Source organism: Phoca vitulina, unplaced genomic scaffold (assembly GCF_004348235.1).
Source record: "Phoca vitulina isolate PV1807 unplaced genomic scaffold, GSC_HSeal_1.0 scaffold20, whole genome shotgun sequence".
NCBI classification, from domain to species: Eukaryota; Metazoa; Chordata; class Mammalia; order Carnivora; family Phocidae; genus Phoca; species Phoca vitulina.
In genome coordinates, this window is record NW_022589723.1 from 29,944,136 (window position 1) to 29,970,533 (window position 26,398).

A 26,398-nucleotide genomic window follows, 5' to 3' on the forward strand; every position below is an offset into this window, starting at 1 on the left:
GGGGGGATGGGTTAGCCTGGTGATGGGTATTAAACAGGGCACGTTCTGCATGGAGCACTGGGTGTTATACGCAAACAATGAATCATGGAACGCTACATCTAAAACTAATGATGTAATGTATGGTGATTAACATAACAATAAAAAACCTCTTAAAAAAAAAAAAGAAGACCCAGAGACCAATTCCTCCTCACCCACAGGCCTTGATGCCACAACTTCGAGCTCCAACTCCTTTCTCCCCAACAAATCCTCCCGCCCTCCATCTCACAAGCAGTCTGCAGATAAAAGGCCCTCTGGACCGGCCAGAAGTAACCTCAAAGGAGGTCTACCTATCCCTCGGTTCTCATGGCCCTACCGGCCCCTTTGGATCACTCCAGGGCCGAGGAGGGCAGACACACCCAGTCCTGGGATCAGGGCTGACGCACCAGGATCCTCCCTGTAGCTACTTGCCCATGTTTACACTTGGGGCTGCCTCTTCCTCCCAAGACCCTCAGTCCTGGGTAAAGGCCGCATGCATCTTGTTTGTGAGCTCATGTTCTCTTTGGAAGTTCCGTTCTCTAGTGCAAAACCCTAAATCGCTTGAGAGGCAGCCTGGCATGGTGGGAAGAGCACATTCGAGGCAGTCAGGCAGACGTGGGTTTGAATCCAGGCCTGCCTCTGACTCTCCTGGCCCTGGTTTCCTCACCCCTAAAAGGTAGCTAGCTAATGCCTATCACACAGTTTTGTGATGATCAGTAATCGTACACGGGAGGCTCCTGGTATATGATTGGTGCTGAATTAGCAATAGTTATTATAATGATGGCAAATGGCACTGCCACCCCAATGCTGCAAATTCTAAGGCCTATTCCCTCCAGACCTGACCCCTGCCACCTTCGGCTCCCATGTAACCATTTAGCAGAGTGTCCTGTGCTCAGACCTGCCAGTTCTGGGCCAAGCCAGGCCTCGCCTCTGTGGTATACGGAGCTGGCAAACAGAAAGCACTCAAAGCAGTTAAGTGTTTGCTAACTTAGAAAAAAAAAAAAAATCCTGAAATCTCAAAAGACTGGAATTTTTCCCACCCCATTCTGCTTTCGTGGGCACAAATCAATAAGGAAACAAGCTCAGATCAGGGTTTATTCAGAAAAGTAGCTTCTCCCATATGGACTTTTCTCTTGATGACCGTGTTCCTACACAATGTTCAGCAGGCAAAACACAAAGGTCTGAGGTACTTGGGAGATTTCAGAAATTTCCTTCAGACTCGTCACAGAAAAATCATTTATTTCTAACAAATTGCCCTTTTGTAATTATAAAAGTAATATGTGATCGTTGCAGGCACTGTGGAAAATAGGAAAAGTATATGAAAAATCCAAACAAGTGACAATTTGGCCATCTCTGGAGAGTGTCGTGGGGGATGTTTTGGTGCATTTCCTTGCATTCTTTTCTCTATGCGCCTCAAGGATGTAAGTATCCATTCATTTAAAAGTGAACAGATGAGGGACGCCTGGGGGGCTCAGTCGGTTAAGCGGCTGCCTTCGGCTCAGGTCATGATCTCAGGGTCCTGGGATCAAGTCCCACATCGGGCTCCCTGCTCAGCGGGGAGCCTGCTTCTCCCTCTCCCTCTGTCTGCCGCTCCCCCTGCTTGCGCTCTCTCTCGCTCTGACAAATAAATAAAACCTTAAAAAAAAAAAAAAAAAGTGAACAGATGAATACATAGGCCAGCCAGTGTCCACAGAAGAGCAGCAGTAGACTACTCACGAAGGCTTCCTTGTCCTGTTTTCCCTTCTCCCCACCCCTAAACAACTTATTTCTTAGTGACACACCTCCACATTGCAAAACTACAGGACGTCTTATCAGGACTTGGTGAGCTCTGACCCTCTGAGTGAGTTAACGTAGTCATCTCTGCTTTCCATTTTCGTGTCACAGGGTCAATATTTACTAGCCGTGTTGCTAAAACAGGCCCTGGGCATGGCCTCAGTGCCAAACGTCCCTGTCTAATCTCAGCAGCAGCATCCCAGTGGCCCCAGATGCCCTCCTGCGCCACGGGCCGCAGCGCCAGGTAAGTGACTCCTGCACCAGCCGAGCACGTGGCCTCCAGCCCGGCCTCCACCCCTTGGGGGAGGAGCGCCTGGGTGGCCTAGTGGGTTGAGCGTCCAACTCTTGGTTTTGGCTCAGGTCGTGATATCAGGGTCATGGGAATAAGCCCCACATTGGGCTCCACGCTCAGCGGGGAGTCTGCTTGGGAGTCTCCCTCCCTTTCCCTCTGCCCCTCCTCTTATGCACACACTTTCTCTCTCAAGTCAATAAATAAATCTTAAAATATATATGTATTGGAGATGGGAAAATTGAGGCCATGTGGGGGAAAGGACTTGTCTAAGCACATGCAGCTCTAGAACCAAAGCCTGGACCCCTCCACTCCATACCAGCACTCTCTCTTATTGTCCTCTCGTTGAATGCCTCAACACGGAGAACAGCATTTTATTAGGCCTCTTGTTTCCAGGTGAGCAGGTGCTTCTCTGAGATAGTCCATTTCACGGGGTGGGGGTTGGGGGGGGTCGTCTTCCCAAGAGTGTCCTGGTCTCCTATCCTACAGTGATGATTAAGGTAACATCATGGCATCATCAATTCTCCTGTCTCCTGCTGGAATTCATTCATTCATGCATCATTCATGCATTCGTATGACAAACTGCTATTGAGTCCAGCTGTGGGAAGGCATTGCTGGCTTCACCCAAGCAGTTCCCCTGTCCCTGCCTCCTCTGGGAAGGATCTCCCTGCAGCTGTTGAAGGAGACAGACTGTCCAGTAGCCCCAAGGGAGTTGGAGGCTTAAAGGGAAATACCTACAGGAAGGAGATGTGGGAGGGTCATGGTTTGGGGGTAGATCCCTGACAGTGCACCTCTGGAAGAAAGCCCCCATTCCTGAGAGCGCCTCCGGTACTGAAAGGAGTAAGTGTTTCTGTGCAGCAGTAGAGAAAGCAAAGGACCTGGAGCGAAGAGACCTGCATTCAGGTCCCTGTCGCACCACCAACATGCTCCATGGCCCAGAGAGGAAAACTGCCTTGTCCAAGGTACAACATCTTAGTGGCCAGAGTGGAACTTGAATCAAGTTCTCTACTCTAAGTCCAGGGCTATTGGCTCGGACGCCACAAATGAGGCTTTCTACTTCTCTTACCCTCAGCCCCAAGAAGGCCACAGCCCGGATCTGGAACTTCTACGGCGACAGGGCTCCTCCTCATCTCCTCAGTTGAGATTGGTACCCCCACAAGGGGAAGTACCAGCACCTTCTCTCCCTGGAATTAGACACCCCGCTTGGGTTGGCAGAACTCGGCTGCGCCACGTCCTGGAGAAGCACGAGCCGGACAGAGGCCACCAGGCTAACCCCAATGCAGGAAGAAGCTGTGCTGTGGGGCCATTCGGGCCCCCGAGAGGGAGAACAAGCGAACATTCTGTACAGATGCTGGGATGTCAAACAGCTCTGCACACTTGGCCTGCTCTCCTGCTCCGCCCCCTCCAGGCAAGAAAACAAAGAAGGTCGTGTGAGCAGGGCTGTGAGGAAAATGATGCTGCATTTCTACCTTCTCTTGGGCTTGTAGAAGCAAACTCAAGCCCTTGGGGCTCAGCGCTGGCTGAGCGCGGGTTATGGTTGCACCAGCCCCTGTGTTTGTTGACTGTCTTCTGTGGACTCGCCCCATGCGAGAGGTGCTGGGAACACTAAGAAAGATACACCTTGGCCCCTGTCCTCAAGGTGTTCACAGTCTGGCTTGGGATACAGAATGAACCTCCAGGAAGCCTTCCACTTCAGAGCAATTATGTACGAGGCACAGACTCTAAGGGCTACGACTCCTCGAAGTTGGAGAGATGGACGAGGCTGGGGGAGGTACCATGGAAGGCTGCAGAGTAATAGGAGGTATTTTCACTGGACTTGAGGACTGAGAAGAACTAGGGGAAGAGAAGAAGGAGATGAGAGAGAAGGTGCTCCGAAGGAAAAAAAGAACCTCTCATTAACAGGCTTGGACAAGGGGATGTCTGGGTGGCTCAGTTGGTTAAGCATATGACTCTTTTTTTTGTTTTTTAATATTTTATTTATTTATTTGACAGAGAGAGAGAGAGCACAAGCAGGGGAAGTGGCAGGCAGAGGGAGAAGCAGCCTTCCTGCTGAGCAGGGAGCCCGATGCAGGGCTCAATCCCAGGACCCTGGGATCATGACCCGAGCTGAAGGCAGACGCTTAACTGACTGAGCCACCCAGGCGCCCCGCATCTGACTCTTGGTTTCGGCTCAGGTTGTGATCTCGGGGTCATGGGATCGAGCCCTGAGTAGGGCTCCATGCTCAGTAGGGAGTGTGCTTGAGATTCTCTCTCTGCCCCTCCCCCTGCTCTCTCTCTCTCCCTAAAATAAATAAATTCTTAAAAATCTTTTAAAATTTTTTAAAAATTAAAAAAAAAAGGCTTGGACACAAGAAACAACAAGTGTTAGTAAGGATGCAGAGAAAAAGGAACATTTGTGCACTGTTGATGGGCATGCAAACTGGGGCAGTCACTCTTGAAAACAGTATGGAGGTTTCTCAAAAAGTTAAAAAGAGAACTACCCTAGATCCAGCAATCACACTACTGGGTATTTACCCCAAAAATACAAAAACACTAACTCAAAGCGATACATGCATCCCGATGTTTATAGCAGCATTATCTACAATAGCCAAGATACAGAAGCAGCCCAAGTGTACATTGACAGATGAATAGATAAGAAGATGTGGTATATATATACAGTGGAATATTATTCAGCCATAAAAAAGAATGAAATCTTGCCATTTGCAATGATGTGGATGGAGCTAGAGAGTATAATGCTAAGTGAAATAAGTCAGAGAAAGACAAATACCATATGATTTCACCCATATGTGGAATTTAAGAAACAAAACAAAGGAGCAAAGGGGAAAAGAGAGAGAGAGAAATAAATCAAGAAACCGGCTCTTAATTATTGAGAACACACTGATGGTTACCAGAGGGGAGGGGGTGGGGGATGGGTGAAATAGGGGATGGGATTAAGGAGTGCACTTGTTGTGATGAGCACCGGGTGATATATAGAATTGTTGAATCACTATACTGTACACCTGAAACTAATATCACACTGTATGTTAACTAAATGGAATTAAAACTTACAAAAAATGTAAAAATAAAAGGCTTGGACAAGGGGCATAGCAGCTAGAGTAGAGAAAATTTGGGAAGCACTGAGAGGTAAGTTTTGGCGAGTAAGCAAAACAATGGAGCTAAGTCAACCACATCCTTCAGTTTATTTTTTTGTTTTGTTTTAAAGATTTTATTTATTTGACAGAGACAGAGACAGCGAGAGAGGGAACACAAGCAGGGGGAGTGGGAGAGGGAGAAGCAGGCTCTCCGCCGAGCAGGGAGCGCGATGCGGGGCTCAATGCCAGGACCCTGGGACCATGACCTGAGCTGAAGGCAGACGCTTAACCAACTGAGGCACCCAGGTGCCCTACATCCTTCAGTTTAATCAGCCAGCCACTTATTCCTGACTCCGTGTCTGACAGACTATAGGGAAGACATGGCTTCGACATAGTCCTGAATCACTTTCCCTGCAAAGAGTCAGGGAAAGGTAAGGCAGATAAAGTGTCAATGGAAAGGTAAGGCAGATAAATCAGAGCTATATACCCGTGGGCACAAGAGTGCAGCTTTACGAGAGGAACCATCCAAGTGCCAGTTAACATCTGGCTACGGGGCAGTCTGACAGAGACGACAGAAAAGGCACAACACTGTCATCACTAAATGAGCACCTGCTGCCATTAACAGTTTAAGTTCCATTCTCAGTTAATGGTCATGTTCTTCCAAGTCCTAGGCAAAGGTTTTCCAGACTTATTTTGGGAAGCTCTTATTCAGGAAGAGCTTCCTAAAGCCAGCATTAGCTGGAATCAGGACTTGAGCTAGAATACATACAAGTACGTGTCACTTCACCTAACAGACAAGATCCCTAAAGAGTGAATTAGCCTGACTCCCATGTCCCTTTCTCCATCCGGTCCCATGAACCTCTCTTCCAGTTTAAAACCAGCAAAAAGTCCAAACCTCTGAGCATGAAATACTTAAAAAGCAATACCTTCCCTATAACATAAGAACTACATATTAAATGTTTTTTTAGGAGGTATAGAAAAGTATAAATAAAAAACTGTTGGATCATCCATAGTCCTACCTTCCCCTCCTTCCCCACCCCACCCACCCTTGTGACCAATACCATTAAATCGGCTAGCTTAGATTTTTGTCCATCCTGTGTTTGCTACCCTGGGCTTGCCCATGGCTCTCCGGCCAGAACCGGTCATCTAGTTTCCAGGGGACCCACTCCCTGCAAACATACGTTGCATGTTCTTGTCCCTTTGGGAGGCTCTATATCTATGTTTATCTGGAATGCCCACCCTCCCTACTCAGCCTATCCGAATTTCAACCACCCTTTAGTGCCCCACTTAGCTCCTACCTCCCAAAACCTTCACCAGCTGTGCCAGGCCATGGAGGTAGCCATGTTCTAAACTGGAAAAAAGGGACTGGGGACCAGAGAAGAGGAGAAACGTGGCTAAGGTCACGGTGCAAAGCCAGACTACAGAGCGGAGCCAACTGAAACCAGAACTCATCTGAACGTTTATGGTGCACCTACCATGTGCCAATCACTGTGTGAGGCACTAGGAAATAAAACAGAATGGCCTCCAGATCCTGTGATCAGAAAACTCACGGGACTATGAGCTGCTTTGGGGCAACTTTTCGTCAAGGGGCTGTGCAAAACTCGGTGAATGCAGACTCGTGGGCAAATAATGACAAGGGTCGCCACATGTGTTGTGGGAACGTAGACACTCCCAATCCAGCCTGCAGTCAACATGCCTGCATTAGTCTGGGCAGGCTCCCGAGAGGAAGCGGCTGGAGCAAGGCTCCATGCACGGGTGAGAGTAGGTAACGCAGGGAAAGCCTGCTACTCGAGCTCTTTGAGGGAAAGGTAGTCACTGGAAGGATCCACGCAGGAATCGGAAGTGAAGCTAGAGGCCATAAAGGGATTAGCTCGTGGAATCAGTAGCTCCTCAGCGGCTGCTCCATTCCCTCCGCACAAGTCAAGTCTCAGAGAGAGGCCATTTAATGGGCGTTTAGCTAAGTATCGCTGCTCCTAGTGGGCAGGGCGGTTGTAGCCCAGCCATCTCATAGGATACCAGCTAGCCAATGAGTGGGTCGCTTTGGGGTCAATCGGGGGCTACCCCTGCACAAGGACCAGCCCAGCTCCACTGTACTGCGTAGGGGGCGGTGAGGGGCAGGGGGTAGGGGAGAGGGAAGAGAGTAGTTCTAGCAAGAAAGGAATGTTGATTGGGGCACCTGGGTGGCTCAGTCGTTAGGCATCTGCCTTCGGCTCAGGTCATGATCTCAGGGTCCTGGAATCGAGCCCCGCATCGGGCTCCCTGCTCGGCGGGAAGCCTGCTTCTCCCTCTCCCACTCCCCCTGCTTGTGTTCCCTCTCTCGCTGTGTCTCTCTCTGTCAAATAAATAAATAAAATCTTAAAAAAAAAAAAGAAAGAAAGGAATGTTGAGTACAGGAGATAGTACGCACAAGCCGGGGTTGGGAGGGGAGGGCGGAGGAGGAGGGGAGGGCGGAGGGGGCGGGGAGGGCGGAGGGGGCGGGGAGGGCGGCATCTCAGCAGGGGTCTAGTGTGAGCGAAGGCAAAAAGGTAAGATTAACACAGCCAGGAGAGGATAATACAGAGACTTGCTCCGTCAGGAGTCTCATGAACAAATAAGGTAACAGAGAAGCTGCCCAACCCAGCTCCTCCCCATAAGCCCTTCAAAACAACGGACTGCCAGGCTTTTAGCAAAATGATGTCCATATCTGTGACCATTTGCTGGGCACTTCCCAAAGGCCAAGCTACGCCCTTACATCTATGGCAGGAATGGGGAAAGTGGTATTTTGAAAGCTGCTCAGAGCTGTCACCATGTACTAAGGGAGAAGAAGACTCCATCATGGGGGCAAGGTGGGTACAGGTCAGAGATGGCTTTTGTCTGGGAAAAACTTTAAAGGGCCTTTGATTCAGGATATAAAAGCCAGGGTCCACTAGGGACAGGCTGCCACAACAAGGAGCTAGCCTGGCTATATCTGAAGGAAAAAGAGTCTCCCTTGGGTAGTAAGTATGAAGGATGGTAGCAGACTTGGGGCCTGGGGTGGGGTCCTGGAAGGCCCCAGCATCATGGCAGAGGTCAGGAGTCAAAGGAGCTGAGGGGTCTGCTACCATGCTTTAAGCCATCTCTGTGCAGAAATTCCTCTCATAAGAAGCTCATGAGAAAGTCAGCGTACCCTGCAACCAATCTTGGTGGTGAGGGAAGGCACTCAGAAATGGGCCCGAGTCCATGCGTGAGACAAGGTCACAGAGGGAGCCCAGCTTTGTCTCAAAGGAGGAAGGGGCCCCCAAGCCCAAGGCCCTGAGATGTGGAGGAGGATGTGAGTACTCCCTGGGGAGAGCCAGAAAGGCTGGATTAGGAAGAGGACTTCTGGTTGCCCTGCAATGGAATGCTCTTATTCTTATTTGGACATTAAAGAACGGGACCCCAGAAAGCTGGAAAACATGAAGAGACTCAGATTCCACATGTGGTATTTCAACAATCTTATGAGACGGGGACCATCTTAGGATGAAGAAACAGAGCCTACGAGAGTGAAGCTGCCCGAGTTCTAAAAGCTCACAGTAGCAGAGTCAAAATCAAACCTGGGCCTGGTGGCTCTAGCACCCAGAATAGTCCCTGCCAGGCTAGGGCTCGTCAGTCTCCTGCCCTGAGCCCGTCCTCCTGCCGACATCCCTCAGCTGCCCTTCTCCCCTCTGCCCTGTCTTCTCAGCTGGGAAGGGGGACAGATGGGAGAGAACTGGGGGTCCCCTCCAAAAGACTGGTAGGAATGCTTTGCCTCCTAGAATCACACTGTAGCTAACGTTCCCCCTTTAGCTTGTGGGTCCTGCCCCAGGGTGCCAACTTAACCTCACCCCGAGGGGGGAAGGGTATTTCCTCACCCTCCAGGCCCTGTGCCTAGGACGCCAGGGGCTAACAGCTCAGGATTCAAGATTAGGGTCCTGAGGCCTCAGGATTAGATGCTGGCCACCAAGGGCAGGGATGAGCAGGGAGGCAGTCTAGCCCTAGAGGTACACCAGGGGCAGGACAACTAGGCTCTCAGCAGACCTCCTCCAATAGCCCACCAAGAGCAGGAAACTGTGCCAACCGCCCTCCTTGTTCTGTGGAGGGGACCTGAGGGTCTCAGGCAGAAAGAAAATTCTGGGCAACTTGGTACCTCAAAGGGAGCACTGGACCAGGAATCAGAGTCCTGGGCTTAAATCCTAGCTGGCAAGTCAGCCAAGCTCACTAAACTCCAGCTTCCTCATCTGCAAAATGGGAGAAAGACCTATCACCACATAGGCTGCAAGAGGATTAAACCAGGTAATGAACCCCTGTGGCTAGAGCAGGACCAGATTTAGAGAAGACACTCAATCCCTAATAGTCAGAGCTCCTTTCCCTCCTGCCCACCCCAGCACTCTCTGAAGAGGACAGGCTTAACCTAGTTAGACTGTGGCTCTAAAACTGCCTTCTCGGAGGTTCCTCACAGGCTCTGAGAGAGAGAGGGCAGGGATGGGGAGCAGGTGGACCTCTGCTCACCCCTTCTTCCTCCTTTTCCGTAACGGCCCCTTCACTTTGATCGGTTTACATCCTGTCCCTCACCCCATAATAATCCACTTTTTACAAGTTTTGTTGCTTAAATAGTAAACTCTACTGAAGTCAACCAGGAGTGGTCACGTTTTTCCACAAAGAGCCAGAGAGTAAACAGTTTGTGCACTGCTGACCAAGAAGCAAAATCAAGGTATGTATATAATGAGGAAGAAAACAAAAATCACCACAGATTTTTAGTTGATGAAATTCAAAATATAATAAGGAGCTTTATTTTATTTTTGTTTTGTGTGTTTTTTGTAATACAGATCTTCCAAGGAGAAGAATGGAACACTTGGTGGGGGGGGGGGTGAGATAACATTTTGCTTACCTGGGGTCCAAAGTCAGTGTTCCCTCTCATCAAATCTGTTGGAACTGTTCATGGGTAAAACCCATTCATAGCTCCAGGGCCACTCAAACAGGTGGCGGGCCAGATGTGGCTGGAGGGCTATAGTTTTCCGTCCCCTCGACTAGACAGTGTAGGAGCCCTTGCAGATTAAAGTTCTTGGGCTCTAAAGCCTGGTGAAGGCTGCTGGGGAGTCTGGGGCAATCTCCCCAAGAGACACCGAAGGCCATAGCCATCAGCTCTGTGGGAAGATCTAGAAGTTTCAGGGTCTCCCACGACCTCCGACCTGCACTGCCAGAGCCTGGGCTGCTTTACTGCAGCTAAGGTGATGGGTACCTCAGGCCCAAACTCCTACCACTAGCCTCACCTCTTCCCCTTCGCGTGCATTTCCTCAGCAAGAAGTACAGGGAAACCCCACTCTCCTCTCCTCTGCCCTAAAAGCAGTCCCCTCCCCAGGTAACTCCTCTCCCAGAGCTCTCAGAAAGCTTTCTTAGAGACACCTTCCGGGCCAGCTTCTAAAAGTACGGACAAAGACGTGGAACCTTCTGCTGGAGTTCCGTGGTCTCCCAAAGACCTTGTGTCCTTTCTGCCCCTGAGGGGAGGGAGGCCAAACCCTGTGGTCCCGGCAAGGCTGGGTCAGGTACATTCCCCGAGCCTCCTTTGCTTCAGTTATAAAATGGGAATGATTATATTTGCCTTACCTGCCTTCTGTTGCTCTCAAAACTTCAAATTATCCAATGACTGGAAAGGTAATGAAAAGTAAACACCACAAAGGAGGGCAAAGTCACAGAGAGAAATAAAGTTTGGAACTAAGGGAGAAGCACAGAAGACCTCCATCACTTTAAATGTCCCCACTGTGAAAACACAAATGTATCTTTACAAAACTCCAAGTACCAAAAGCACACAAAAACAATGAAGGCGGGGCGCCTGGGTGGCTCAGTTGTTTAGGCGTCTGCCTTCGGCTCAGGTCATGATCCCAGGGTCCTGGGATCGAGCCCCACATCGGGCTCCCTGCTCAGCCGGAAGCCTGCTTCTCCCTCCCCTGCTCCCCCTGCTTCTGTTCCTGCTCTCGCTATCTCTCTCTTTCTGTCAAATAAATAAATAAAATCTTTAAAAAAAACAAAACAAAACAATGAAAGCATATTGACAAAGCCACACGGAAATAAGCACCTCCTGGTGACCTGGTAAACTGAGTATCTACTTTAAACCATTACACAAATCAGTCATAACCTTCGACCCGGTATTCCACCTCTGGGAATACGCCCAGCAGAAGTAATGCAGAGAGGAAATTAAACAAATATGTCCACAAAAACATTTATTTTTAGTAGTGAGAAACAACAGGGGGAACTTGAGTACACTGGCAACGTCTCTATGGCAGAAGGCTATGACGTTAACAAATGTATATGGACTGTACTGTATTTCTTTTTAAAGGCTAGCATTCTTCAAAAATATCGGTGTCGGGCGCCTGGGTGGCTCAGTTGGTTAAGCAACTGCCTTCAGCTCAGGTCATGATCCCAGGGTCCTGGGATCGAGTCCCACATCGGGCTCCCGGCTCAGCGGGGAGCCTGCTTCTCCCTCTGACCCTCTCCCCTCTCATGCTGTTTCTCTCCTGCTCACTCTCTAATAAATAAATAAATAAATAAATAAATAAATAAAATTTAAAAAAAAAAAACAAACAAAAATATCGGTGTCATGACAGTCCAAGAGAAGCTGAGGCACCATTCCAGATTAAAGGAGACTAGAGAGATATGACAACGAAACACAGCATATGATCTGCACCAGATCTTGTTCTGCAGGGAGAAAATGGCCATAAAGAACACTAATGGAGGGCGCCTGGGTGGCGCAGTTGGTTAAGCGTCTGCCTTCAGCTCAGGTCATGATCCCAGGGTCCTAGGATCGAGTCTCACATCGGGCTCCCGGCTCAGGGGGAGTCTGCTTCTCCCTCTCCCTCTACCCACCCACCCTGCTTGTGCTCTCTCCCACTCTCTCTCAAATAAATAAATAAAATCTTAAAAAACAAAAAACAAACAAAAAGAACACTAATGGAATAATTGACAAAATTAGAATGACGGTGCTAGCGTAGAGAAAAATATTATATCGGAGTTAAATGTCCTGAAGCTGAAAACTGTTCTGTAGATATGGAAGAGAACAGTCAAGCCCTTAGGAGATGCATAATCAAGTAGTAAGGGATAAAGAGGCATAATGTCTGCAACCTACTTTCAAATGGTTCAGAAGCAATAATAGATGGTCAGACAGACAGAAAGGAAGGAGAAAGAAGGGAGAGGAGCAGGGGGAGGAGGAGGAGAGAGGGGGAGGGAAGAAGGGAGGAGGGGACAAAATGTTAAAATTGGTGCATCTGAATAAAGGATATATAGGAGTTCTGTTATTCAGAAAACTTTCTTATTAAATTTGAAATTATTTTGAAACAAAAAATGTTTAAGTTCTACGGACTCAGGATACATGGAACGGTGTAAATAAAACAACGTCAAGTCGAAAACAACACAACACAAATACCTGTACTGGCGATGAAGTAGAAAAGAGAGTGTACTCTGTAGATATAGGTATATAATGGTTTTAGTGACACCCCACATAAGTACCTCCCCCCCAGCTCTTACAGTTTTCCTAATGCAAACTGAGCTCAATGAGACCTACCCCACAGGGCAAGCGATTTGCCCCGTGTGCCAGCTTCTGACGGAAGCGTGGGCAATGCAACCACTTTGTTTGAGTGGCTTTGTGCTTTGTCTTCCTAACAATGAGTGATGAAAGCGCCTCCCTCCTTCTTCCATGGCCTCTGTCATCCAGGGCCCTCTGCGGTCTCCTGTCCTCCTGGCAGCCCCACCCTTCCACCCCCACCATGTGTCCTCTTGCCCAAGCCCAGGCCTGCGGCTCCTCAGTCCCTGGCGTAGCCCTAACCTTGGGGTGGTTCTCTGCCATCTCCTGGATTAGAATGTGAGGAGCTGCCTATATAGGGTGATGATTTCCTCCTCTGAACAACTGGCATATGTTTTTGGGGTCCCCCTATTAGCTCGTGGCCTGTTCCATCTCATTTCATTTGAGGAGAGCAGCCTTGTGCCCCAAATGAGCCAAGCTCTTCTGGGGCAAGGCCTGAGGCCCAAGTGTCCTGCATCCATCATGGTGCCCATCACCAGTGGGTGCCCAGGAAGGGTCACTGGACTGTGATAATGACCTAGAATATAGACGTGAACGTACGCCTCCACACACCCCACTCATCTTTCAGAAACCACTGGCTTGCTCAGGGTACAGCTACGGCCCAAAAGACTACCTTACCACTAACACCACGCTGAGAGCTTCCTGGGCCTGAAGAAGACAAGCTTGGTGTTAGTGGCAGGAAAGCCTTTTGGCACGAGGGACAAGAGTCCACTGTAAAACTTCTCTGCACCTCAGTTTCCTCATCTGTGACGTGGGAATGTGACCCAGCTCATGTTCTGGAAGGATGAGAAGTACTCGGCACAGACACTGACGGGAGCGCAGAAGATTCTTAACACACGTGAGCCACGTACGCCTTCCCAGCAACAGGAAATATAAGCATGTATATGATCAGAGAGGGACAAAAATCCCAGCCCAGGGCAGCAGACAGGGCTCTGCCCAGCAAGCAAAGTTTCTGGCTTCTATTTCTGACTTTCTCTGAGATGTACTGTGCTGCACGGAGTGAATTTCCCAGTTGGCTTCTCCTTGATGAGGAAGATCTGAATTCCTTGAGCCAGGTACCTAACAGTTGGGAGACTGAGTTTCTCCATCTGTAAAATGGGGTAGTAAGTGCTTCACAGGCTATGACAAGGATTAAATATAATGATGTGTGACCAGGAAATGGAAGTAATTATTGCATTTTGTTCTCCTCTTAGTGTTTGCAAAATCCTGGACATTCATGGATTTCAAGGCCTATGGGTACTGGGGGGCTTGGCTGAGGTCTTCTGCCTCAGATTTAACTCAGGGCAGGTTCCAGACAGTGCTGCAGCTCACTGATGGGTATCTGTGGGAGCGGAGCACTTCTCAAGTGTAAAAAGCCCTCTCTGGACACTGTAGAGGGAAGCCCCGCCCGGAGGAATCCTCAGTGGGGGGATGACCAGGGGAACCCTTTCAGGTAACATAAAGTAGGATGACCTGAGCATTTAATAGGGATGTGGGTCCAGAATAAGGGGTAATTATTTTTTTTTTTTTTTTAATTTTTTTTTTTATTGTTATGTTAATCCCCATACATTACATCATTAGTTTTAGATATAGTGTTCCATGATTCATTGTTTGTGCATAACACCCAGTGCTCCATGCAGAACGTGCCCTCCTCAATACCCATCACCAGGCTAACCCATCCTCCCAACCCCCTCCCCTCTAGAACCCTCAGTTTGTTTTTCAGAGTCCATCGTCTCTCATGGTTCTTCTCAGAATAAGGGGTAATTAAATATACAGAAGGGGTAGAGTAGGATGGGGTGGGTCAGGCTTTGCCGGGGAGACAGCATTTGACCTAGACCTTGAAGGAAAGAGCAAGGAGACATCACAGAAGTTGTTGGGCCCTCTGGCCTCTGTCTCAGTCCTATAGTGATTCTCAAAATAAGAGCCTAGGGGGCGCCTGGGTGGCTCAGTTGGTTAAGCGACTGCCTTCGGCTCAGGTCATGATCCTGGAGTCCCGGGATCGAGTCCCACATCGGGCTCCCTGCTCGGCAGGGAGTCTGCTTCTCCCTCTGACCCTCCCCCCTCTCATGCTCTCTGTATCTCATTCTCTCTCTCAAATAAATAAATAAAATCTTTAAAAAAAAAAAAAAAATAAGAGCCTAGAGGAGGGGGGGAGGGGAGGCGAGGGGTGGGACAGGCGATGGGGGGCGTTTGTCGCGATAAGCCCCGGGTGTTGCATGGAGGCATTGAATACACTACATTGTACGCCTGAAACTAATATTACACTGGCTGTTAACTAACTGGAATTTAAATACAAACTTAAACAAACAAACAAAAAACAAAATAAGAGGGGCGCCTGGGTGGCTCAGTCGTTAAGCGTCTGCCTTCAGCTCAGGTCATGATCTCAGGGTCCTGGGATCGAGCCCTGCATCGGGCTCTCTGCTCAGTGGGAAGCCTGCTTCTCCCTCTCCCACTCCCCCTGCTTGTGTTCCTGCTCTCGCTATCTCTCTCTCTCTCTGTCAAATAAATAAATAAAATCTTTAAAAAAACAAAAACAAAAACAAAACAGAATATGAGAACCTGCCTTCAAAGAGCTAACAGCCTGGTACAAACAAATGTGAGATAGGCCTCATCTAGGCAGTCCCAGGGCCATGAGCACTGCCCTGCTCCCCATAGCCTCCCCAGCCTGCCCCAGTAGTGCAACACCCGGGAGAATGTTAACTCTGAGCATACGTGCTTCAAGCAGACACAAAAGAGGAGGGAATGTGTGGGCGTGAGAAACAGCCCAAGAAAAAGGAGAAGGTAGAACTCAGAAATAAAAATAGTTGCTGAGTTAAGGCTACTAATCTCTCATTGGCTTAACTTGCCTTAAGTTTTTTATGTTTAAAAAAAAAAAAACTTTCATCCAAAATAAGTCTCATAGATCTCTATATAGTGCTATAAAAAGAGAGTCAATGCATTTCATTAAGTGAAAAAAGCAAGTTGTAGATTCTTATGGTCACGTGATCCCATCTGGGTGTCCGTACACACTTGCTTTACTTAGAAAAGTTCTGAAAGGCGACAGAAGAAAATTATCGTCGAAGTCCAGCTGTGGGCATGAGACAAGGAGGGAGGGTGGGAAGAGTTGACTTTTTACTTGAACTCTTCAGAGCTTTATGACATTTGCCATGCATTACTTCTATAATTTAAGAGAAAAAGTTTTTAATTTAAAAAGAAATAATAAAAGCCCCTTTGCCTCAGAGTTCACCTCGGAAACCCTTTTCCTAAGGACTGAGACAGGTCAATCCAAACACCTTTGGATTGACCAATCCAAACACATTGTAGTTTTCTATAGTGCTTTGTGGCTAGACTGGGCTCTAGAACCCAGCCTGGGTGAATCTGAGCTCTACACATTCCTGGAGGTCTTGTTTCTCTCCCAAAAGACATTGCCCTGGATCATAAGCTGCAAAAGGACAGGAATGTGTCTATTTGTTTACCACTGCCTTGGACAGTGGCTGGCACACAGTAGCTCCTCAATGGTGTGTTAAGTGAAGAAAAGGAGGGGAGGGGAGAAAAATAGGACTGTCCCTTCTGAGTCGGAGCACTCGTCTGCAGACGGCTCTAGCTCCAGCCTATTTATGGCTCCCAGCCAGATCTTCCCCTCCTCCCTGAGCCTCAGTCTCCTCAGTTTTCAGATGAAGAACCTGGAAGAATGGATCTCTAAAGGCCTTCTAGCTCATCTGGCCCCTAGACCACAAATGCTAGGATGCCAAACCATTCCAAAGGCCTCAGGGCTCTGCAGCCTCTTACCCATTCTATTCCAATTAGCGCTTTAGAGATGTAGGGGGGCGGTGGTGATCCAAAGCTCCCAGTCTGTGAGGTACGGACCCTCCCACCCTGCCACAGGTGAAGGACCAGCTAACAGGAGGCCTCTTCCAGCTCTAATAGCCCTGATACACAAAGCTGGGGAGAGACAGGACTAAGAAGGAATAATAGGTGAAGTCCCCAGGAAATGGTCTCGACTTCCTTCTTCAGAGCCCCCCCACCCCGACAAGGTCCCTTCCAACTCTGCCCCTGGCATGTGCATGGCTGCCCCCACTGCAGGGCTGGAGCCCCAGGAGGGCAGAAACTGTCCGTGTCTTGTTCATCTTTGTGCCCAGAGCACCTAGCACAGACCCCTCCACATACGATGTGGCTGAGGTGAGGCTCCCGAATCAGATGCCATTGGAAGGGCCTGCCAGGGTCTGCTCCTGAGCTTGCCACTTTCCTCCTGGTATCACCACATTGGAAGCACCTGGCTTCCCATTCAGAGGCAGACTCCCACTGACCACCTTTCAGCCTCTGGCCCTGTCCTCTTCCTTTACCTTTGCCAGGCCCTGGATTGCCAGTGGCAGTCGGCTCAGACAAAAGGCTGAGGACTCCTGCCCCTCCTGCAGTCCTTCGCTCCCCCCACCCAGCCAGCCAGTGAGCCAGGACAAGCACTCCCTGGACTGGAAGTAACACACCCTCTTCTTGAAGTAAGGCTCCTCTGGCTTTGAAGCTCTTTCTATTTTGTCTTTAAAAATAAAAGTAAGAGATGGGGCACCTGGGTGGCTCTGCTGGTTGAGCATCCAACTCTGGATTTCAGCTCAGGTCATGATCTCAGGGTCCTGGGATCAAGCCTCACATTGGGCTCCACACTCAGGGGGAGTCTGCCTGAGGATTCTCTCTCTCCCTCGCCCTCAGCCCCTCCCCCTGCTCACATTCTCTCTTTCTCTCTCTTTCTCAAATAAATAAATCTTTTAAAGTAATAAAATTAAAAATAAAATAAACGAATAAAAGTAAGAAAATATTAGGCCTGAACCCAAGAGCTCTACAAAGGGGAAAGGCCTCCTGTTTTGCATCATGGATACAGTGAAGGCTTTAAACCCCCAAGTTTTTACTCTGCTAGTGGTGTGAGGGGGTGAGGCTGGGTGTACTGGTAAGCTCATGTGAGTATGCAAGTGCTGTACTTATTGGAAAAGGCAGACAGGCGTGCAGGTACAAACTGGACTGGCCAGACCTTGGCTACGTCACTCGCTGGCTGAGCAACTTCGGGCAACTTGCTTAAACTCTTTGGACCAGTTTCCTCACATGAAAAATGAGAGTGAAATGAATTTCAATCTCAGGCACTACAGTGAGAATCAAACTCTAGGGCTGGTGTTCTGTAATAACTAAAAAACCATCTAAATATTAGCAGAGTCTAGAAATGGAAGGCAAGAAGAGAGCTTCGGAAAATCTTTTCTTTCCACACAGTAACCACTTTCAGATCTCAGAATTTATCCCTGGGGGCATTCTGGATTTAGCCAAGCTGGAAATGCACCCAATAACTCAGATCCTAGGAAGCTTCATGACAAGGCTCGTGAGGCCTGTTACTCAATGCGAATCCATTTTCAGGAGGATTACTTCACCTCCCATTCAGGCGCTGAGCTTATGAAACAAAATCCCAAGAGCCATGGAGAATCCCAAGTGGGACTCAGAGAAGAAAACCAACAGGTCAGGTCTCAGTCCAGAGTTTGGGGAGGGTTTCGTGAGAAAAGTAACAGATGAAACAAGACTCCTTTAGACCCGCCATTACTGTCAGTCAGCCAGGCGATAGTGAAAACATAGGGCACAAGAATTCTAGTCCCTTCTGCTGGCAAGTTGTTATTTCCACAGAGACCACTATTTGCAGAGCAGCACGTGAAGATGAATTCCTCAGGATTGTTTTTAAAGCTTCCGAGGAGTCCCGTGACAAGCCCGTGCCTACCCGATCACACGAAAAGTGCCCCGGGAGAGGCACCCCCTCCACCTCTCCCAGCCTCTTACCTGCCCAGCTCCTCTCCAATGTCATAAAAGTCCTCCACCTTCTGCTGCTTGAATGTCTCCATGTTTGGACTCCTCATTGAGGCCTGGAGCACACAGCCCTGAAACCGGAGGAAACCTGAGGTCAGGACAGCTGGGAACACTGGCGTAAGCCTAAGAGTCTGGGCCTAAAAGTAATCAGCTGCACAGGAGCTCATAATTTAACAATAATCCATGGCCTTAGTTCCTCGAGAACTACCCTGCCCAAGCCTATTCTCACCAGTGAGTGACAATGTATGGTTCTTATTTGAGTTATATCAATTCGAAGCTGTTACAGAGACAGGAAAGGAGCCCTCCTCACTTCTTCAGATCTGCCCTGAACACGTTCAGAGAAACAGCCCCATGGCCAACTTCGGCGATTTGTTCTCATGAAATTCAGGGCGGGTGAGAAAAAGAGGCAGCCGTGAGGCAGGAGAGAGAGCGCTCATCTTTGGGTCAGAAGTTCTGGGTTCGAGTCCCAATTGCCTGGGTAAGTCATTTAAACTGCCAGACTTAGCTTGCCCATCTGCTAAAGGGGTTAATCCTGTAAAAACCACAGCAAATCATGAAATTATTCTGTAAACTGGAAAAAGCAGTAGAAAGGTAAGGGATTATCATGACCTCAGCTCCCTGAGGGGCTGAGCCACCCAACTGCGAGTCTGAACTGATTTGTAAACTCTCTCACTCATCACCCCAAGGGAAAGAGGGACAGGAGCGGTGTGACAAATTATAGTGGGCACCAGCAGTCAGGAGCTGGAGGTTCTGTTTCCAACGTTGCCCACAGCTAGCTCTAGGACCTCATCTCTTGTCAGAGGAGCCTCAGATTCCTCATCTATAAAATGGACCTAACTGCCTGCCCAGAGCACCTCAGTGAGAGCCAGAGACAACCCCAAGCCGTGGGGAGTGTTTACCACCCCACCAGAAGAAGACTGTTTGCATCCTAACCTGGGATCTCCCTGCCCCAAGAAGCTCACCCATTCCTGGGACAGCCACATGCCACCCTGGACAGCACCACAGGGGCAGGACCCAGGGCCCAGTCTGCAAATGACTGTGGATGTGTCTCTCAAGAGTCATTAGCAAAGGCCTCTCAGAGCTCATTTTGGCTAGCACTGGCAACTTCTCTCCGGCCTGCCAATCAGATACCAACCACACCCAGGGCCCCATGAGCCCCAAAAGACTGTTTTTCACCAGGCTGGGTGGAGGCACCATTACACAAGGGTGCGTCTCATCAATGCCAAGTGGCTGAAGCTGTTCCAACTCTCCGAGAATGTATACATTTCACACTCCTTCCTCCAGTGCTGCCCTCTATAACCACGACGCCACCTGCCGCCCTCCCTTCCATGGGGCACACAGCCCTGAAGTCCCCCAGGCAGAGCTGGCCTGGCTCCTGGGCCTGACTCTCACGGTCACTTGCTGAACTCCTGCCTGTTGATGTCCATGGTCCATCAGGCATCCTCCCTGCTGCTCGGTCTTCACCCTGTGCTTGGCCTGAGCCCAGCAAGCATGGACTATGAAAAAGAGCAGTCTCCCAGGAGCCCCAGTTCTAGACTAGCCTGGGCGTGTAGTAGCTGTCTAACCCACACAGGTTGGCACCCTCTGGGCCTCAGTCCCCTCATCTGTAAACGGGACTGGTAACATCTCCATCGCGTACTTCACACAGCCATGGGGGATCCATTTGTGATAAGGGCATAAACTCCTAGGCAGATAAGAAAGGTGATTATTACTGTTAATATCTGGCTCATCCTGAGCCACTCTTTGTGTTTCTGCTTCCCACAGCAACGAAGACAAGCATTTCAATTCCTTCTAGGGAAAAGGTTTTGGGATCCTCCTGGAAAGTTTGGCTTGACCAAAATCTGAAGCTAGACCACCTCACTCACCCCCACCCCCCGCAGCCTCCATCCTGGCAAATTTCCTGAGACTAGCCCAGAAGGTGGCAGGACTTCTATCTATCATCTTCTTTTGGGTCAGGTAGGTCCTGAGGGGTGGGGTTACTCATTTCACACACTAGAGGGAAGCAGAAAACTCCAAAAAATTCTGTTGACAGATACCCTGAGACTCGTCCCTAGAACAGCTAAGATCCTCCATTTGGCAACAGGCTAGCTCCATTTGCTAGCAGAAGCTGAGCTGGATTCGAAGCAGCCCCAAATCCCCAGCAAAATGATGAGCCCCCGCCTTGGGCTCCAGGGGTAGCCAGAGGCTGGGGGGCAAGGGAGCCCCCTAAGGACAAGCTAGGACCACCAGTTTGGCCCCAACTAAACTTTCCAGCCTTAGTCCCCTCCCCCTCACATATCTTATATTTCAGCCAAAGTAGACCTTTCCCATTCCCCCAAAACTCCCACGCCTCAGCTCAAGCTGGGTCCTTTCCATGGAAGGCCCACCTGGAGAGCCCTCCTAGCAAAACCACTCGCTTCCCATAAGACCTGGCTCAAATGCTACCAACTCTGTGAGGTTCCATGACTCTATTTCTCATCACAACAGATTAAAATCCCCCACCCCCTTTAAATTCCCAGAGAGGTCTCTTCAGGGTTAGAGCTTTCACATTTTGGCTCATAACTGTCTCTGTCGAACCCAGAAGGAGAAAACACAGACTCCACGGTCACCCAGGACCGAGCTCGAATCAGCTCTATCACCTCTGCACGCACTGAGCACGCCACAACTTTCCTGAGCTTCAAATGACTTATATGGAAAATGAGTCTAGATAACGCCTACTGTTGGTGACTTTGTGGAACAGTCAGAACTCTCAAACATTGCCAGGAGAATCACACTTTGGAAATCTGTTGGGCAGTTTCTATGGACATACCCAAGAGAAATGCATGTAGATGTTTCCCAAAATGGCCCGTGTTAAAATGTTCACAGCAGCACTATTAGTAATAACTACAAATCGGAAACAACCAAAGGGCCATCAATAGAATAGGTAAGTAAACTGAGTTATACGCATACAATGGAATTATTCTACAACAATAATAAACTACCGCAATGTGCAACCACATGGATAAAACTCACAAGCATAATGTTGAATGAAAGAAGCCGGACACAAAAGACCACATACTGTGTGATTCCGCTTAAGCAAAACTCATCTATGGTGCTAAAAGTCAGAACAGTGGTCACGCCTGGGTGGGGGGGTTACGTCTGGGACACAAGGGGAGTTTCTGGGTGCTGGCAATGCTGTTTCTTGCTCTGAGTAGTGGTTACATGAATGTGTGATATGTACACTTGTTTTGTATGCAATCAAAATTTTACATAATAAAAAATGAGACTAAGATCTACATTATGACGAATGAGATAAACATGTAAAATGACCTACGTAGTGTTGGGATGGTTCCAACAAATGTGAATTCCTTCCCTCCTGCCTCCTGTCTTGGAGCCCCATGAGGGCAGTGGCTGTCACATTCTCACCTCTGTCCCCTTGTCGCTGCTGGTGTACAACAGGCACTCCCTAAATGTTTGTTGATTTCATGGTAGTGGCCCAGCCTCACTTCTCAAGGCCGCTGCTCAGCTGCCTCATCAGGTAAAAACAACTAGTAACGACTTAAAGCCTTTTCCTAATATCTCTCCCCAAGAGGAATTTGCATTTTATCAATTTTACCAATTTAGGGACGTAAAACTAAAGGGGAGAAAGTCTGAGGTGGAATTATAGTCACCAATTAGGACCCAGAGAAGGCCCCGGGGCACAGGTACCTTTCTGGCTCCAAAAAGATGAAACCACGTGGCAGAGGGGAGGGACACAGCTACAACTTTGGGTCAGAGGCACAGGATGTCTGCTCCAGACATTCCAAGGGCGAAGCCCACCTTAACACCCACATTTCTCTTAATGGAATCACTAGGACTCACACTCCTGCCCTCAGCCCTCATGGTAGGCAACACTTCTGAGGTTTAACACAGATTTCCTAGAACCTCACAAAAAGGGATGGCAAAGATCATCCAGGGGGGTTTTAGACTCTGCTTCAGGAGCCACCAGCATGAGGAAGGGGAGCCAAAGCATTTCCCCTTTATCTATACTATAGGTTGGGGTTCTGTGTAAGAATTCACTGGGGGCTGGGCGCCTGGGTGGCTCAGACGGTTAAGCATCTGCCTGCGGCTCGGGTCGTGGTCCCAGGGTCCTGGGATCGAGCCCCACATCGGGCTCCCTGCTCGGCGGGGAGCCTGCTTCTCCCTCTCCCTCTGCCTGCTTCTTTCCCTGCTTGTACACACTCTCTCTGTGTCAAAAATAAATAAAAAAAAATCTTTAAAAAAAAAAAAAAGAATTCACTGGGGGCGGGAGGAGTTTGAAAAACCACTGCTGTCTGGTCTATAATCCACTTGTTTGACCAAAGAAGGAAATTGAAGTGCAGACAGGGGATGGGACCTTAAGTCACACAGCTAGCCTACTCCAGCTGTCTTGCCCGGGCTTCTGATGACAGCATCCTCAACCCCCCAAAGTGGCACTGGGGTTGGGGAAGCCAGTGGCCTCCAGAGGGAACACTTAGGAGGAGGCCTCCAAGGCTAGAGGATCACCCCAGTAGGGAACTCTCTACCCTACTAAATCCTCTCACTCACTGACCCCACCTCACTCTGCTGGACATTTGGAGATCCTCACCCCACCTCACCCAGTGTCAGTCAGTGAGATGGGACCATTGCAAGGGGGCAGGCATGATGGTCCTCTTACACCTCCCCCCACATCAGGAATCATCACACTCAGGCTCTGAGGAGTCTGCCCACAGGAGGGAAGGGGCTCCAGCATTGCAGAGCCCCTCCATGCAGTCAGGCCTTTGACCAACCCCAATCTCTGAGGAGGAAGCTCGGACTCAGAGATCAGCCATTTGCCTAAGCTGATGTGAGAAAACCCCATTTTTCTAGTGAAGGTCCGGCTCCACTGGACAGCCTGCTTGTTCACCCTCACGTCTAATAAGGAGGGAAACCTTAGGGGGCTGGTCAGGGTCAGTTCAGGTCTCATTCCTGCCAGCTGGAAACTTGCTCCAGACTAGCACACCCCCACCCCCATCCACACACCCCTTGTGCCCCCGCCCGCCCCCGCCCAAGCCTCTCCCAAAGCAGCCGAATTATCGGTGGGGCCACTTTACGTGTTAAAAACACATCTTAGGAGAAGAACAAGACTCTGAAAGTATTTGTGAAGAGGCCAAAGCACCAGCTCCCCTTAGTCACCAGGACTCTCCCAGAAATACCTTACATGGAGGCAGCTGGGAAACAGAGTCAGAAGCCACAGCAGCGGCCCCCAGCTGCCCTCCGCTGGATTCTGGAGTACAAGGTGTTAGGGGCTGTGTTCTCTCCAGCTGCCCCCAGGGCCGCTCCCGCCCGCTTCTGAGGCAACCAGCTAGGCCTCCCTCTCTCTCAGGCTGCACGCCTCACCTACCCCTACCTCCATGGCCTCAATGCTCACCTCTCTGGGACTCATTTTCTCCTTCCTAAAGTGAGAATACTAATTTCCACCTGGCAAAGTTACAGTGAGGACTAGCCAGACCCACACATGCCATGAGACATCCACAATGCCTGGCCCAAAGTCAGGGTCAACTACTGACAACGCCCTCCTGTGCCCTTCTACCCCAGCCGCTGCAGACCTACTGGCTACCCCCATTCCCACCCTAGCTCTGGCCCGGGCCCCTGACGACGGGGACCACAGCTTCATTCTGCCACAAGCAAGCTGACTGTGTGTGGAGCAGCCTTCTGGAATCACGTCCTTGTGCAAATGGGGAGAGGAGGTGTGCGAGGTGGCTGATGCTGAGAAGATTGGCCCCTCTCCTCCCGGAAATCTGTAGTGGTCTCCCCATCATGGGGCCCTAAGTTGATGAAAGTCTGTTTCCTATCTCCTCCCCGGGTGCCAAGCCTCGGCCCGCCGTCCCCACCCCGTCCCTCGGGTCAAAGTGCCAGGCTTCGGAGCACCACCCCGCCCCCTACCCCGGGGCGCAGCGGACAGGTCCAAGGGCGGCCACAGCGCCCGAGGGCAAGGCCGGCCAAACCCGGGGGCGGGGGGGCAGGCGGCGTCAGGGACCGGGACTCGGGGAACCCGAGAGAGCGCCCCGGAGCAATCTGCCCCCCGCCAGCCCCAGCCCCGCGCGCGCTGTCCCGCCCGTCGAGCCCGCATACGGGCGCTACTCACGGCGGAGGCTGCGCTGGGCGGGCACGGCGGGCGCGACGGGGTGCGCGGCGCTCGGCTCTGCTCTGCGCCCGGCCGGCTGCCCGCCCGCGGAGCCGCGGAGGAGCCGAGGGGGCGGAGCGGCCGGCCCCGTCCCAGGCGCCGGCTGGAGGCGCGCCCGGCGGCCCGGGACTGGGGCTCAGCGCGCCCCCTGCTGGGAGCCCCCTCTGGACAGCCCCGAGGTGAGGGCCGAGAGCCTCCTGCCAGGTCCCCAGACACCTCCAGGAGTGGTGGCGAGCGCCAGGGGCGAGACCCTCCGGGCGTCCTTAGCGGCTCTGCCGCTCACAGGCTGTGTGGCCTTGGGCAAGTCAACTAACCTCTCCAAGCCTGATCTGGAAATTGATTTAAATGAGCCGATGATAATCTGATATAGCCTGGCACAACCGCTCAGAAAATGGTATTTCCTTGTCCCCCCATCCCTCTCCCCCCACCCCCAACACACACACCGTGAAAGAGGAAGTCCCACGAGGGAATAGGCCGTTTCCTCCCTCCCAGCCAGGATGCTCCCTGACGGATTCTTCTGGGAACCTCACCACCAGCGTTTCACAGCTGGGTGGGGGCTGAGATGGAGAAGGACACTCCTCTTGTTACCACCAACCCCCAGCTTGGGAGTGGCCTAATCTCATTTGTCCTCTATGCCCCCTCCCCCCAGCCTCTGCCTGGTTGTGAAGCCCCACATCACCATCAAGCCTTCCTTAATAAAGGACTTGGCAGTGGATTCCTCCTCTCTTCCTTCTGCCAAAAATCTCAAGAGGAAAAAAAAAAAAAAAAAAGAATGAGAGTGGAGAGGGTGATGGGAAGAAGGAAGCGGAAGCAGAATCACAGCCAAGACAGAACTTACTTGAAGACAAGAGACTGTTTAGCGAAAGGAAATGGAGGCCCTTTCCCAGAGTTTCCCATCCCTAAGTCAAGAGGTCCTAGAGGAAAAGGTGTTAGATTCAGAGTTCTGCTCTTTGGTTCAAAGCCCTGCTCTGCCATTCCCCATGGATAGTCTTGGGCATGTCACCTGAGCGTTTCCTTCATCAGTAAACTGGGGCTAACACCCCTTCTTATAGTTTCTAATGGAGCTACTATGAACTGAAATGAAAGCATGTGTAAGGGACGCCTGGGTGGCTCAGTTGGTTAAGCATCTGCCTTCAGCTCAGGTCATGATCCCAGGGTCCTGGGATCAAGTTCCACATTGAACTCCTTACTTACTGGGAAGTCTGCTTCTTCCTCTCCCACTCACCCTGCTTGTGCTCTCTCTGACAAATAAATAAATAAAATCTTTTAAAATAAATAAATAAATAAAATCTTTTAAAAAAGGTGTAAGATGTATCTAGAGGACCTCCACCAGTGTGAGCAACCTCCCCCACACAGACTGGGGTACTGACAAGTACACATGGGCCCTGCCCCCCAGCTGACCAGTGCCTGGACAGCCAGGAGGAAGACCAAAGAGCTTCCTTGTTTATAAACTTTATCACATCCCAGGACAGTGCAGGCTCTGAGCCTCCTGTCCCAAGAGCACCATGCTACCTAGAGTAATACCCAAGACCAGAGGTGGCTTCCAAAGTCAGTGACAGAGGAGGATACCCACGGAGGTTTCACCAGTGTAGTGAGACATTTTATCCTCAGACTACCCTCAAAACACACCCCGCCCCCATTTCCAGTTATCTATGGCTATGTCACAAACCACCTCAGCCTTGGTGGCTTGGAACAGTGATCTTGTCAGGCTCACAAATTCTGAGGGTCAGGAATTCAGGCAGTGCACAGGATGGCTTATCTCTGCTCCACAATGTCCAGGGCTTCAACTG

General features: G+C 50.2%; 1 protein-coding gene across 2 annotated transcripts in view; it reads right to left on the bottom strand.

The window, feature by feature from the left end:
• Nucleotides 1-24,648, bottom strand: part of DAPK2 (death associated protein kinase 2) — a 114,421-nt gene extending 89,773 nt beyond the window's left edge. For both annotated transcript variants that reach the window (XM_032417430.1, XM_032417429.1), the window contains exons 1-2: nucleotides 24,570-24,648; nucleotides 18,461-18,558 (exon numbers count right to left, since the gene is read on the bottom strand). In XM_032417430.1, the coding sequence (XP_032273321.1) occupies nucleotides 18,461-18,537 (77 nt within the window). In that variant the 5' untranslated portion in view covers nucleotides 18,538-18,558; nucleotides 24,570-24,648. The remainder of the gene's footprint in view (nucleotides 1-18,460; nucleotides 18,559-24,569) is intronic.
• Nucleotides 24,649-26,398: the final 1,750 nt, after the last annotated feature.